This window comes from Anopheles nili, chromosome 2, assembly GCF_943737925.1.
Source record: "Anopheles nili chromosome 2, idAnoNiliSN_F5_01, whole genome shotgun sequence".
NCBI lineage: Eukaryota > Metazoa > Arthropoda > Insecta > Diptera > Culicidae > Anopheles > Anopheles nili.
The window spans coordinates 45,283,824-45,300,062 of NC_071291.1; the positions used below are offsets into that span (position 1 = coordinate 45,283,824).

Sequence of the window (16,239 nt, forward strand, 5' to 3'; positions counted from 1 at the left end):
GTGAGGCGAAAATATAGTCGAACGTCAAAACGCAAATTCGAAAGATGTTCGAATGCCATGCTGAGACGCGCGCGCGCGCGCGTGGTACATCTTTGCCCCTTTTGGGGTCACGTGTGACTGGAGCGTGGGCTGGCCAGCAACGTCGCTTCTATCAGCGGTGAATCTCCACAATGACTCCTCCGTTCAAAGGAGTCCCCTCAGCGTGGCATGGCGTTTCGTAAAGCGTCGGTTTTTAGTTTTGTTGTCAGTCGAAGGCTTCTTTCTTCGCGATGTCGCGCATCCACGATGGGCGGATGGGTTGTCACGGTGATGGTAATTTCTAATTTATACCCATCCACCATCGATCCCGCGTGCTGTGCGAGGACCACCTTCGTTTTAGGCTCGTTTGCGTGACATTTTCGATAATCGATGGCTTTGCCACACGCGCAATTATCGTCTTCTTTGGGCACATGCGGCGTTTTTTATTGGATTCATTTATTTTATCTACTTTTACCTATTCATATTTCACCTTGCGAGGGAAAAAAAGGGGATTCATAATTGGGCAAAAAAATCAGTGACTTGTACAATCTGGCACAGCCTTGGAGGACGTTGTTTGGTGGCATTAATAAATGAACGTCATTTACCGGATGTGCCGATCAAAAAATTCGCCTCTATGAAGACCTTTATGAAAAAATGGTAACTACAATTATTGTATCTTAAACACACTTTGACATAAATTATTTACTCTATCAACCCCGCATGTAAACTAATTATTCGTTCGCCGCACATTTTCCTGTTAACCCTTCCATTGACAGGCCGTGATCGCCTCAAGTGTAACTCTATTGACTTCGAAACCCCTCCTACCGAAATCAAAAATCATTACGTCGATCCAAATCGATTGTAACAATGAAGATCGAGATCGCATCAAGCGCTGATCGAAATGCGCTGATGGCCGCAAACTTCTTTCCGAATACCGTTAATAGAAAAGTGATTCTATCGTCACTCCAGGGTCCGAGCGGGACTCGAAACGGCTGCACAGCACGCTGGTAACATAATAGCCGAGGGAACACCGGACCGAAGAAAGGCATTCCCGGAGGTTCCCGTTTTTCCCAAATGTGCCGCAAGACGCGTCCCAGCGACCGATCCGATGACGACGAGTACACTCGATCATACTAAACGCTCCACTGGACATGGCTTGAACACCTTCTACTGTCGCTGAGTCCAGCAAGCGAACCGCGGAATTTCGCGCGAGAAGTCTACGCCGGCATAGAATCGTTCGTACCGTTCTGAACTGGTTCCAAGAGGCTGGAATAATAGAAGACAGACCTCCGCCTACTCTTCGCATCGGCGGCGTCTAGATCAAGTGAGGATTAGAAGCAGCACGGCTTTATTTGATTTTTAAAAAATCGAGCCGGCTCGATCGCGCAGTCTAATGGAGGATCATCTCGTTCGGGATCGCGGTGTTCGATGCACACAATATGAAAGTAAACGGTAATTTCAAGACGCTCTTCCGCAGATGCCAGACGTCTTAGCCGACGTCGCCGACAGGTTCGGTGGTCAGTCAGTGAATCGATTGACGAATCGCGATTACCCGAAACAAAGCGTCTCAAAGGAGCTCGCTGCCGTCGCTTCCAGCGTCGGTGCGGATGCACTTAACCAGAACTAATCCAATTTCCGCGGTATTGTATGCGCTCGCACGAAGCCGTTGTGGATTGAAAGATCATAATCCGGACCCAAGCGCGCGCTGGATGGTGAGGTACGGCGTACGAGGTGAAAGCCAAAACGTTATGGCCTTTCGAGTGTATGTGCGCATCGAATTCAAATCGAATCGAATTGTAGAATAGATTATTAGGCAATAAGAAACCGGAGCGGTCTAAGCAGCGATTGCCTTCCGTAACGAGCGAACCACTGGGCGGAAATTGATTCGATCTCCAGCGCGTAGCTGGGCTGGAAAATTTAACCAAACACGCTTCCAAAGCATCCCCTAAATGGTGTGTTCCATGTGTTCTCGCATGCTCACCAGGGGTTCGTCGACGCCAAGCGATCAAGATGCAGGCATCGAAGATAATGTTAATTAAATCATTAAAAGAGACTCCCGACCCGATCCCAGACCCCGACCACGATCACGACAATGACAACAAAACGCGTCCTGCCGCTGGCGATCATCCCACTTCCTGGCGACATGCCGTGCGTCATCGCGATCGGACGGAGCATCCCGCGGGCGTATGTTTGAACATTTTTTCTCAATCTCCCACGATTGTCTGCGCATCGCATTTCTCGGGAACGAACGCACCCCTGCCGCTAGCTTTTCTACCGGTTTCATTGTTTCGTCTGGGGTCCTCCTCAAGAACGGCGTCGCCTTCCGGAGCCTTTTCATTATTCCGCCTTTCGGCTACCGCGGTTATATCATTATTGCTCTTTTTAGTTCATTATTCTTCCGTTCCCGGGTTGGGTCGAAATCAAAACGCCATCGCTTTTCCGGTCGAGCAGCAACATCCCTGAACCGCTTACCGATAACTGGGGGTTTGGTCTCGGAAAGCGAACCGGACAGAACAGCGAGCAGGATCCCACACGTTATACACGTTATATATACGTGTGCGCATTCAAGAGTTTTGTAGAAAATTCGAGGGCGATGTGCACTGGCAAACCCTGCGTGGCGCGTGAAGAAAAGCGAGCATAATAACGAGCAGTTTAAGGGTGGCTCTTGCGAGGACCGCAACCAGGAGGAATGAACAGAGCAAAAATAAATAAAACAAGGTACATAAAAAATAATGTAAAACCCCAGCGCCCGATGAAACCGACAGTTAAGCATATAAAGAACCCACCGACAATTCCCTTCATCACAAATGCCAGGCCGGCCCTTTGTGGGGGGCGAGGACATTTGTGAACAAGCGCGTTTGCAGATAAAATGAAAATAAATTCTAATTAATGAACCGAAAATCAAACGACAGACAAACAAGTCGACCAAGCGAAAGATAAATCTAGCGTGATGTTGAATCTCCTTGCCGGACCGGACAAAGCTAATGTGAAGAAGTGAATCCCGTCCCGAATCCCGAATCGTAACACGGGAGAGAGAGATTGCTGATCCGCGTGATTTAGTAGCGAGCTGGTCGGGAGGATTTTCTGAGCGGCTCAGTTTTCCTTATTTGGGGTTCCGTGGGCGCATTTTTGTTCCTACCTTCGCAGGATGCTTCCCTGCAGATCGTGGCCAGACGGCGAGTGGCAAAGCGCCACAAAACAGCGCCGTCGAACATAGGTAATCATCATTTGCCCACTCGCGGTAACACATTATTTAATTTTATTAACATTTGCCCCTCGATTGCCGCAACGGCTCTCAAGCGCCCCATCCGGGTTCTAGAACCTGCTGCCACAGATGGATTATTGCGATTATCAATCACGGGAAGCAAGATGATGATGATCGTGCACCGTGTTGTAGTGGCCGTGAAGCCGTGCACCGACGAGTCTTCATTTTTCATAGACCGTCAAGCACCAGATTCGACGCAGGAAAAAAAGGGAGCATTGCGCATTGTGAGGAGAGTAACAAAAACATATCGACCATATGCTTCGGACGCTCGCTTCTCAGGAGCAGGAAAACGTGCGCGCATACGTGGAACGGAACAAAAAACCAACATACTTTTGCGCAATTAAGCGTTTATTCACATAACCTCCTCTTCGGCAGCTTCCCGATTTTGGTCCACTCGTGAGCCGCAGGTGCAAATGGTGGCCATCGAAAACCGAAAAGCTCGAGCTATTCCTTGTGGACTCTTAACATAGCGCGATTAGCGAACCGGGCCCTCCAGACGCTAATGATTCATATCGAAGAGTGTTAATCTCACCACACGGAGGCACAAACGAAGGCACTCGATCACTCCTAATGCCACTCGTCGCGAACGGTCGAAGCCCAATCGGTTCTACTGCCGGTCGATGGTTCGGATTGCCCGGATAAACTTATCAGTTCATTAAAATGTTTCACCTTGCCTGACCACGACGTAAGCCGCAGAAGATGGGCGGTGCAAAAAAAGAGCGACACACATGCCGGAGCAGCGAACGCTGATGGCCAAACATTAGTCAGAAATGAGCATAAATGTGGTCGGTCGTAGGGTCATCCTTTTGACGGCCAGCACATTCCGGACCGCTTCAAAGGCGCTGTTCCGCACATAGGCTGGACGTTTGAGTGTGTCGTTAGAAACGCGCATGGGCTGGGAAATACGTAAAGGACGATCAGCTTTGGTTGAGGGGGGAGCCAATAAATAGGTAAATAAACTCTTAATTACCACTCGAATCCGAGCTCCGGTTCGGGCGTCAGAGGCGGATCTTATGCTGCCCGCCACGTGGAGCAGCATGCGAAAGAAAGATCGATCGACGCGATTGATCGACGGCTCGCGCAATCGTCAGATCGCGCGATTGTGCGCCTGTCAAGCTGCTGGCCGGCCACAAATGAGCAGTTCTAAGTGTTTGACTTCACGAGCCGCGGTCAAGCTAACGGGAAACGTCGAAAATTCTAAAGCGCTCTGTTTTTTTTTATGGAAGGTGCGAAAATATGCTTCGTCTTTTATTCTGGAAGGCGACGGCGAAGATGGGCTATAGAACGTTTGATTTAATCTACAAGAACGCCAAAATCTAGAATTTTTATACACACATTAAAGTGAGAAGAAATCAACAATCAAAAACAAACAAACTCAGTTTTAAGCTCTCACAAGTTTGATGGCAACTGACAGCCGAGAGGCTGACAAAATTATACTCAAATAACCTTTCGTGAAATAATACATGCTAACTAAGCCAATGTTTGGTTTAATAATGTTCCTTTTAACTTTGGAAACACACCTCTAACAGGATCTAGGTAAGTTGCATTTGAACTAAAATACGTGACTTAACACGCCCTTCGATTCTGCATTACTCAGTGATTTTTATTTGACTATTACATTCACGTCAGAAGCGTCAAAAAGCACATCACAGTAAGTCGCCGATGAGTAGCTGCGGTAATGCAGAACTTCAAGGTTTATGTCCACCAGCGCGGCATTGCTAGACACCTCCGTCCGTTCGACGAACTTGCCGAGCAAAGGACTCCTTCCCCGAAAGGACATTAACCCAGCGCACACAGACTGCTTGCATCCGAGACCACAGTTCTAGGCTAAGACCAGCGCAGATCGAACGGAAAAGCGATGAATCATGGCGTATGATTTTCCATCACTCCAGCGCGTCACAACGCTGACGCGAAGGGTGTGTTAATGTTTCAATTTCAATCACAGCGTGAAGGAAATACCGAGAGTGGAAAAAAGGTCAACATTCTGTACCATTCTGCTATACGAACGCAGCGAAGAACGGGTTCGGAACGAGAAGAATTCCGGCCTGCAGTCGAACAAGAAGGAAATCGTATCTGAGGCTCAAATCAAATCTAAATCAAACCATCGGACAATGGATCGCAGATGAACATTCCAGCCACACAGCCGCGCAAAGTCAACCTCACTCGTTACGCAGGGTTCGTTTTTTTCCTGTCTCTCTCTCTCTCTCTTATTCCTCTCTTAGTAAGCATGCTTGTGTATTTTTAAATTTCTAACGCAGTCGAGCGACAACTAGATGGTCAAAGATTTCCCATTTCATGCTGCTTGCATTTGTTCCGAGCCCTCTTTCGGACACATAATACAAGTAGTTCGCTGGTGCTGTAACGTGAATTTGCTTTTAGCTGCATTGCACTGTTCAAAGCTTGAAACATTCCGTTTGGTCCCGCATTTCTGAACGTTTGCCTCGCTTCGCTTCCAGATTTTCCCGCTTCAAACGCGGGAAAACGCCGTAGGGAAGGTTGGTATTTGCTTTATTTGTGTTTTTGTCTTGTTGTAATGTTAACATAAAATTTTATGAGTTTATTGTGTTTACCCAGCCTGCGAAGTCGGCGTACTTCGTCCAGCGTGCACGGGAAACCTGATCCGAACAGCCTTTCGCCCTGCATACAAGGAGACGACGTTTCTTTGGACAATCGGCATCTCCAGCAGGACGGTTCCGACATATTCGATCCGCTATGCAACCGATCCGGTTGCGGGCGTAGAGTTGCTTGTTTCAATTAAAATTCTTACACCACCATAGCCGCCGCATCGCAGCTGCATCATTATTGGTAAGCCGGCTTAGGAACGCACTGTTCTGTTCCCTCGAGCAACACGTGGATAAGAAATATGCAAACAAAAAAAAACTACCTTCACTAAAATCAGGATCAGCTGATTGAAAAATAATTGGATGAGAAAAGCTCCAATGATCTCTGGATGAAACCATCGGATCGTGTGTGCGTTTGCTCCCGCTGGTTGCAGCCAAACCGTCGAGGTGGTGATGATGCTGATAGTACAACCATCCGCCCTGATACTGCAGCTCCCAGCGTACGGTTTCTTGGAATTTTGCCATTTAATGGTACGGTGGAATGTCCTAACCAAAGGCGGCATACGGTGCACTTGCCCAAATAGCAGGCGCGAGTAGCATATGCGAGTAGCAAAACAAAAGGAAAATTCACCGCACGCTAGCTCGCGGTTCGGATACTCCAAATCAGGAGATCAGGCCCTTACCGATCGTTCTCTTTCGGGTTGAGGAAAAGAAGAAAAACAAACAGGTTGAGATTGGGTTTAACACACGTTATGGCAAGCAACGTCTATATCGTTAGATCTCGTTTCGTTTAGAATTGTAATGCAATTTAAGCTTTAAGACCCTCTTCGCCAGCTACGGCTCGGTAGGGCGAAGATTTAACGGAATTTCGTTTGATCACTTGATTGTTTATCCCGCGAAAAAAAAACGCTTCTTCAGTGTGAGAACGGAATGTTTAAGACGTCAAAGCAAACAAGCATTATTGTAAGAACACTTGCGTTAATTGATATTTTGTTTAGTGCTGTAGGATAACAACTAATAACTAAACAACTTTTTGTTAGTGCAAACAAAAAATATACGAACTGCCCCTACCTAGATACATTAACATGTACAAAATAATCCAATTACCTTTACGAACATGCACTGTTATATGGCTTAACTTTGCAGATTGTGCTTTTTGCATCAAAATAACAGTTGTCAACTAAAATGACTTGAAATACAATGTAGATCGAATTACATTTTCCACTCAAGGGCGTCAAATGCAAGCGGATTTTTTCAATCCTTTAGGGCAGTTTAAAAATAATCCCTTTGAGCAAGGCAGATTCACAAAAAGCGTGGAAACGCAACACCCTGTTTCGGCACGGTGCGACACGGTAGGGCATCGCACTTGATCTGCCGGTGGCAACGATGTGCACCCTGCAAGAAATATCGAGCTGAAAATTTATGTAGATGAAATTCAAACACTAGCCGCATGCCCGAAACTGTTCCACTATCGATCGAAGCCGACCACAGTTCGGCTCATTTGGAAGGGAACGGAGATGACGATCGAATCCAGGGATCGGTTACGGCCAGGCGTCGGCCCAAGAGACAGACGACAAAGCGCGTGTATAGATTTCAGATCACGTTGTAGCGCTACCTTACCTATGCCTCTCTTTTTTATTGTTTCCATGTCATTTGTGAGACTTTTCTCTTATCGCCCCCTTCGTGGCGACCACAAAACTAAGATGTAGACTATTGGGATAGCGCTTTTCTTTTCTCCGGTTGTCGTGTGTATTTAGTTTCTCTTCTCGAAACGTACACGGAAGGCTCCCGTGTTTGTGGTTCCATTTCTAGCATTCCAGTGTCGCTTGATTGATGGGAACCATATTCGATCCCGAGCCACGCACGGAGCAGATGGGCCGTCGAAAAGCCAATTTCAACATGGAAACATTCTTGCTGCAATAAAATCAAACCAGAAGCGTGCAATGCACACCACCCGAGAGCGCTTGTCACCGTTTTTTGACAGGGTTGCCGTTCCTCGGAAACGATTTGGGTGGCCGCTCCCTGATCAGAAGCCGAAGGAACGCTATCGAGATATCCGAAAAAAGCGACCTAAGCTCTGGTGGCTTTACGAAAATTCGCTTAAAAACACCTCGGAAGTTTATTGGTTTTTTTTATCACACTTTACCGTAAACCAGAAATAATATTCAACAGCTTTCCAGCAGGAAAAATATCCAACGAAAATCGAGCAGGGGAACAGAGAAATAAGAAAGGGAATAATTTAAATATTTATGTGCACTAATACGCGGCGACCAAGCGTAGTGACGAGGTAGAAGTCGATCTATACGCGAGGGTTTTTTTTACGATTATTATCTGACGAATGTTGGAGTAGGCAAATTTTATAGGTACCACTGTGGCGGCGAACCAATGCAGAAAGATGAAAAGCATGGATTAGAAATTCGACACCACGTATACAGTGTGCCGCCTTTTTTCCAGATACTCTAAAAATACATACAAAGAAGTCCTAGGAATTTGACTTTCAAGAATCTCGCCTTATCAAACAAAACGATAAAAGCGATCGATGGCTTACACAAATTACATACAATCAATTAATTACCTCTTGAAAGTGACTAGCCTAATCCGAATTAGAGTAACTGCAGTGTGAACGGTAATCCGATTACGGGTGTGGTCGATGCAAGGCTTTCTCATGTGTAGCTAGGAAGACTGTTCGGTTTGCTGGTTGTGCTGTTATGTTCGGTGTTGAACGACAAGATATTGCACTTAATCCAATTTGTCACATGTACACGGTTGGTGCTGGATTCTGGAATTGAACATTTGTTCCCGGTGCCGATGGAAGTGGTTTGAAAATACTGCAAAAACACACACCCACACGAAATACACATAGCACACGTATTGCTCAGTGCCCTTTTCACGGTCATCCTCGGACGCACTTGCGCAGAAACCTGATTCTTTTTGTATGCACCTTACTGAAGAATGCTTTCAGAACGAAAATGGCTCCTCGGTGTCGGTAAATCGGGCAGGAACACTTGATTAAAATTCTTACACCAAACAAAACGATTCGCGCCGCCTGCTTTGTTACACCGAGCGGTTACATGAAAGAAACTGGACAGCTTTTGCTATCAACGAGATGCACTTTTAACCCGCACGAAATTCAAACATTCTTCACGGGTGCTATTGGCCGTCTTTCTCGACATTACCATACCAAGCTTCTGCAAGAGCTTGACATTCACCGGCGACCTGTTCTCTACACGCATCGATGTCACTCCCCAGTGGGAAAGAAATGTGTCACTTTCTTCGAACACAACACGTTGACACACTTCTAAGCGAAATGATCACGGTGACAGCCCGTGGGATGTCCGCAGCAACCTCGGTGAGTTGTGGACAAACATACTGCTTCCGATACGATTCTAACTGATTTTATAATTTACTAACAGCCCTTTGCTAATAGGCCAACGAAAGCACCAGTTTCGCAGTTTTACATTTGGAATAAACGATTGGATGCTGACCATTCAATTATTACTACATCAGAAGCTGCACAAATCCACTCCACATGCACGTGTATCCGACAACGAAACGAACAGGTGCATTTTGACCAAACAACACAATTATTAGATTCGAAGTACAACTTGCACAGAAACCCGAAACCGTCACTATTCCTGCACCTGTTATTGGTTTCCCCTGAAGCCGTCACGACCAGAGCGAAAGGCAGACCCTTCTTAGGCAATAACACACACCGTACGGCGTCTGTATGCTTGTTCGAGCTTTCACACGCGTTCCTGAAGAATTGCTCAACCGTCGTGGTGTCGATGCACACCGTACCGTGGTCTACGCTCGACTGTTTTCCCGTGGCGCAGTGAAGCCGGCGGATCACGGTCCCTATAGGCCAGGCTTGGCGGTTGCAAGCAACCACAATCCGACGGCACCCTGACAGGCGGTCAGCGGGTTCTTCTCGCGGACACCAACACATAGGAATTGGCCGTGCATGCGGTTGCGACTCCCGGACTCCCAGCCGGTCCGGTTTAGTGCCGGAGCAAAGCCCGCTTCGTGCGCTCAGGTGAACAAGCCAAATCCGATCGAGTGGGTCGCGGCTTGGCAGAACCGGTTTTCTGAGCTTTTCTGCGCGACTTTCTTTCGTATCTTTTCACATGTTTCGTCGTAGTTGTCGGATACGGTTTGTTCTCTTTCTTTCATGGTGGTCTCATGGTCTCGCTTCGGACCATTTCTACCCTCCGGTTTCTATTGCAACACTAAATAAGTTCTGGCCCCATCGCACATGGGTTTGTTTACGGTGCGAATGCGCTGGTTGCGTATCGAAGTAAAATACCGAATGTTACATAGGTAGAACATTTTTATTTTATGTTTGAACAGTATAATTCATATATGTACATAAATAATTCTTTATTACCACTTTGGTAAAATTTCAATGAGCTCAGTACAGGGGAGCTATAAAACTCGTGATGTTGTATTTGGTACGGCTTTTGCAATTCTTGAAGTTCAAGCTTATGCTTCTAGGTATCATTTTCATAGGAATATACCGTTGATTAAGTGTTTGAGTTATTTCAGAAAAGTTCATAAACAAATGTAGCCCCAAAGCCCTACACCAAAAAGAATTTTAATATTTTTTATTAAACTTTAGAGTTTATATTTTATGGTTACTTTCGAAGGTATTCGGAGATTTTCGATGACAATAATATAGAAAAATAATTTTAATATTGAGTGAAAATGTGATGATGAACTATCCTTAAAATCTAAGAAATGCAATTTAGAGGTTTTATGACGCCGAATACCAATGGAAAACGAAAAAAAAAACTAATTGAAAAATAACCATCATGCAGAATATTATTAAAGATAAATGAGCCTACACAAGACTATTAATCCTACTAATATAAATTGATCTGATTAACTTTATTAATGAGATTAACAGACGTCTTTCGTTCAACATATTAACCATTTCTTTTTTGAGATAAAATTTAAAAAAAAATGTTTTTTCGAAGGCACCTATTTAGCGGATATTTTGATTAACGATTTGAACTATTTATTAATCTCCTGTTGCTTAAAATAAATTATGATGTTGAACATCCCATTAGAATATACTTGTGTTACAGTCAGTCAATAAAATCAAACTTATCGACACCCCTTCTCCCCATTAAAGGTAATGCAAAAAGAGGTGTCACTTACAGTATTCTTGCTAAGCAAACAATAAATACTACTTTCATAAAGGAAACGTTACTTATGATATGGAACATACCAAGCAGCCAGTCGATACGCTGAAATCATTTAGGAAAAAATCCTATTTTTGGAGATACGACGTCGTAGAACTTCAGTACCATCGGGTTCTTCTCTTTCAAAGCCTGTGTAAGAACTTCGTGCGGTGATAGAGGGTAACGGAGAATAACAAATTGAACCTGCCCCGTTTCGTATTGACGAATCTCGTAATAAATACGGTACTGCGTAGCTAGTCTGTTGAGTGTAAAAATGTAAAAAATCATCTATAAAGAATGCAAAAGACACTTACTTAGCCAGAATGGTTAGTTCCTTATCGGTGAATTCGGGTGAAAATATGAGATCGTAGAAGGGTGTACGGGATAAAAACGCTTTCATCAGTTCTTCATAGAATTCTACATCTATGTTGCATCCATCTTCTTCCGTTTTTGCCGTTCGTTTCTTTTTTGTGATCTTGTTACAACCAAGCCCCCGGCGATCATTTTTGATGGTTATTTCAATCGGATCCACAATACCCGTTTTTTTGTGTCCTAGTGGGCCACCAGTCCAGCCAAGTTTTTGAAGCATGCGATACCCAATATTACTCTGCTTCAGGCTACCCACACTCTCCACGTTATCCGATTCATGCAAAAGCCTCTCGACGTTGTAGTAAAGGCAAGGGAAGGGTTGTTTATACTGAAAATAGGAATGCATTATTTTGTTTTTGTCAGTTCTGAAGCATGTTCCGTTGCCGTAAGAGATTCGCACTAACGTTTACTTGAAAGCAGTTACTTTTAAGTATCTCCAGTGATTGTGCGATACATTGCGCGTTCGCAGTATGATACGGACCGATTGCTTTTGCGATGAAATGGTTTGCTGCATAAATTCTTATATCGTATACGCTGTAAGCTAATGGGTTCATCATTAACGTAATACTACCTCCTCCTAGTCGCTCAAACCATTCATTTGTTTCTCTTAGTGAATTGTTGACCACTACAATGTTCTGGAATAAATCCGCTACAGAGCACATCGGGAAAATCGGACGTATTCTTGCAATCTGCATCTGAGATAATTCAACCGACTCGGGTTCGATTTCTATGTTGTCTTCGTAATTCTCGTGCGAGGATGCCATAGCTGCCTTCGTGGACACTAAGGTACGGGTGCACTTGGATTTTTTTAAATTGCGATAAACTCTTGCGATGGGTTCCCCGAGCTCTGTAACACGTTCCATTAGCTCAGGTGGATACGTACAACCAAACGCTTCAACATTAGCGAAAGCATGCGCAAGAGGAATCAGCTCATCTTCCTCAATGCTTTCTTTGTGCAATTCCATGAACCATTTCTTCAGATTCCACAACGATTTCATATCGCATGCTTGGCGATAGTTTTCTATATTCCAGGTCGTATCAATAGATTCCACGGAAAACGCGTCTGTTTGACGAATGACCACTATGTTCCTCTTTCTTACACGTGCTTTAGAATTCTTGCGTTTCCTACCCAAACAAAACGATTTCCAACCTAGTAAGGCAGTAGTGTGTTTGGGGATCTTAATACGGCGACCGTACTTTGCTTTTTTGGAACTGGAAAGTTTGACATTCATAGCTCACTCGTCGTTGATCTATTCAGAAGTACATATGCATTCGATATATCGCGACATTTATGCCGCGTTAGTGACAGGATCGTTACAATCAAAATTCAGTATGTTGGTAAACAAGGAGTCGATAGTGTGCGGAATAAGTAACATCACAAGCGGCCCTGACGAGTTAACAGTTAAAACACTGGCCCAGCAGTACCATACAACTTGACAAATTGTGCTATTTCTAATGAACATTCGCCAATATACACAAAACGCATATACTTTTCAGCTCTCGTGACGTCACGCTGTAAAATAAGCAAGTGTTATGTTGGATGGGTGATTCTTAAAAAGCTCACCTGAATACACAGCATACAGTAAAGGAAAGTAGTTATTTTTTTAATTTTCCTTTGGAATCAGTACCGTTTCTTTGAAAATAACAATTATCTGTTTTTAATTAACAAGGTCATCTTTGTCTTCAAATTAAGTTAGTTTAAGTTTAGTTTAGTTTCAAATTAAATCCTAAAATTTGTTTCAACGTTTTCTTCTATGGTATGTTAATTTATTATAAGCTTCCATGTCTGCTAGTGTAAGTCGTAATGTAGTGTGTACGAAGGCTAATGTCTCCTATATTTTTCATGTAAAATTACAGTGAAAATTTCAATAACTAAAAAAAAATGGCTAAAAAAATAAAAAGGATCATGATAAAAATGGCTGATAGACTACCTCATAAAGTGTGTTTCTATAAGATGGATGATCTTGGATGTATTTGTTAAATTTTGCGAAAAGTCTAAGATATCTTTGCATCACGTGAAAGGGCATTGTTATTCCATACTCGAACTTTGATAAACATTCCTTTTTTGTTTGCGTGGTTGCTATGTTTTGTTCAAGAGTCGGTTTAAACTTCGGCTTATCGATGACTTATATCTAATTAAGGTTTTTTTGCTTTCTGGTCGTATCAAAAGGCATGTTGAATGGTTGACGTTCCGCTGAAGCGTCAATCTAATCGTTTTTACAGTTCATAAGAGCAGATATAATTATTTCCGACGCAATGCCAAGATTATAAAACGCAAAAAGTACGTCGGATGTGGGAATTTTTAGCAACACGATTGGCCTCGACAGGCTTACAAACATGGCTGTGTAGAACTCCTTAATTTTTAGGGGAAACCTCCTATCGATCGATCGAACAAACATGATACTTTTTATCAACTTAAAATAAACAATCAGATGCCCAGAGTGATTTACATAAAGTATATGATAAAAAGTTCGAAGATAATTCGTGTTCGGATGTACAGGATCGAATGTCAACGTTGAAGATAGTTTAGTAACCAAAGAAAATGTTTTCCCTCAATTGGCCACTCGTCAGCAAACGGTTGCAGCATCGAGCTCATACCTTCATACCTCATTTTAAACGTTGGTTGCGATGTTTCTACCTTTTCTTCACGTAAACCCAAAACCTGTTCTAATTCTCTTTCATCCCAACTCCAAAACCATTCCCTAACTAGAGAATCGTCCAATATCATTTAGATTCAAAAATCTTTACCTTGCATGGATATAATATAATACGTTAAGATTGCTAGCGATAGGTGTGTTGAGGGCATTCATGGAGTCGATGTAACACCTGTTTTTTTAAGATCTTTAATGTCAATGCAAGGATCTGTAATAACCCACCCATTCCTTGGTGGGATCGAGAACATCAGGCAGCAATCTCAGCGAAGAGAATAGTCTTAGGTCTACACAGAACTACGAACTTCGCTCGATTAGTTCACGACATGTATAAAGAACTGTAGCCAATGTGGAATAACTTTAACCCATCAAAACCAGTTGAATCGTTTTGAAGTATGACTAGAAGTATTCGAAACCGCACGACCGATATTGAAAGTGAACTATTTCAGAAAATTTTATGTCAGTTCTTCGTGTTTTGTTACACTTTGAAGTTTAAGATAATCCGAAATCGACGGTGTTTACTTGTCTGAATCATCACATTCTAAAGACATTTAAACACTAGCAAAATTCAAAGCGTGGTTTAGCAAGGTTCATTTAGGTATACGGTTTTTGCAGGAGCCATTTCAAATGATACAATTCTGAAAAAATCTAATATTTTCTCTACAACACGGGGAGAAACAGAGCAAATGTCTTAATGAGTCACAAGTTTTTAGGTAATTTAATTTTCTTTATAGTTTAATTTTCTATATGATAAGGAGATATCCATTATGAACTTTTTTTAAGACTTAGGTTTTTAGTTTTCTAATACGAATGTTGAGAGCATATAATATAAACTGTTGGAACGTAAATGCTCAAAAAACGCATATTTTATCCTAACAATAACAGGCTCCTAAATAGAAGGGTGAACACTAAATAGAAGTTATCAGATCGTAGAAAAACGATACTCCCCGTGTTAAAATATGGTTGCATCTACATTTATTTAGCAGTCAAGACAAACATGATCACACTTAAAAGGATTTAATATAATTGCTTGAGGATCAGTTTGGGAAGCATAAAGTAAATATAAGTAAATTCATGTGATGTTCAGAGTTACGCCGGTTTAAATACGTTTTGAAGTAATAGAGGCACATTAATTTACTCATGATTCAGCATAAAACTCCTTGATAACCGCAACATTTTATTGTATCACTTTGCTGCAAAAGACTAGTTCCATGTGTAAAATTTTCCCTCTCTTTAGGTGCACCCTTGCCTGCTACTGGATGTAAATCAAGCTAGTTTTATAGATTCTCCTTATAGAGCTCCCTGTTAAATATATACAATTTATTTTCCCAAATTTTTCAAAAATATAACCTCTATATGATATGATAAGAAAAATTGTGACATTCGTGGACAGGACAAATGCAAGAGTAGGCATTTAGTATGATGAAATGAAAATTAGAGAAGAGATTGTAATGTGTAATTAAAGCTATACAGGGCCCGTAATAGTGAGACTATTAAATTATCACTCTTATTTTATATGTGTAAGTAAATTTAAACAGAATCAACATTCAAGCAATCTTTCAACATGCAACCGAAATTCAATTCCCAATTTACAATTATGTAAGGATTTAAAGCAAAGAGAATATCCAATATATTCGACCAAAAAGCATGTTAAAATAAACAGTAATTATGCAGATGATTATGACGGATTATATATTCAAGAGTTTCGTCTTAAATTTCAAATAATAAATTTGATAGTTACTATATTTATAGCAACTTGCATCGCTGTTCGTTATTAAGTTTTGTTTTGAACATAAACGACAAATAATACGTCAGGCACTTTAATTGTCATGCTCCTGTCATAAGGCATGGGGCACGCGTGAATTGTGCTAGCAAAACAGAATTTTACAAAATAAACTTACAAACGTGACTACGCAGCGACAGAAATGGGGAAGAAACAAAGCGTAGAAGCAAATCTAATCCCATTTAACCGCCGTTTTGTACTTGGTTCAAAGAAGAAAGCAAACCTTAACAAAAAGTCTAAATTAGGTTCGCGTGAGGTTGAAAAACCTGCAATATCCCAAAGCCCGCCAGAGCAAACGAATGGATCACATACAGTGGATAAGATTGTTTCAAAGAAACAAACAAGTGGAATCCTCTGTTCGGAAGCAATGAATAGTAAAATTGGAAAGAAAAATAAAAGGGCAAATGTAAAC

The 16,239-nt window shown here is 42.6% G+C and overlaps 1 protein-coding gene across 1 annotated transcript; it reads right to left on the reverse strand.

Annotated features, from left to right (window-relative positions):
- Positions 1-11,096: 11,096 nt before the first annotated feature.
- Positions 11,097-14,004, reverse strand: LOC128724000 (uncharacterized). The gene is made up of 4 exons (XM_053817769.1): positions 13,992-14,004; positions 11,798-12,456; positions 11,339-11,721; positions 11,097-11,283 (listed from the first exon to the last, which is right to left on the reverse strand). The coding sequence occupies exons 1-4, from the start codon at positions 14,002-14,004 to the stop codon at positions 11,097-11,099; spliced, it is 1,242 nt and encodes a 413-aa protein (XP_053673744.1).
- Between the last annotated feature and the right edge of the window lie 2,235 nt (positions 14,005-16,239).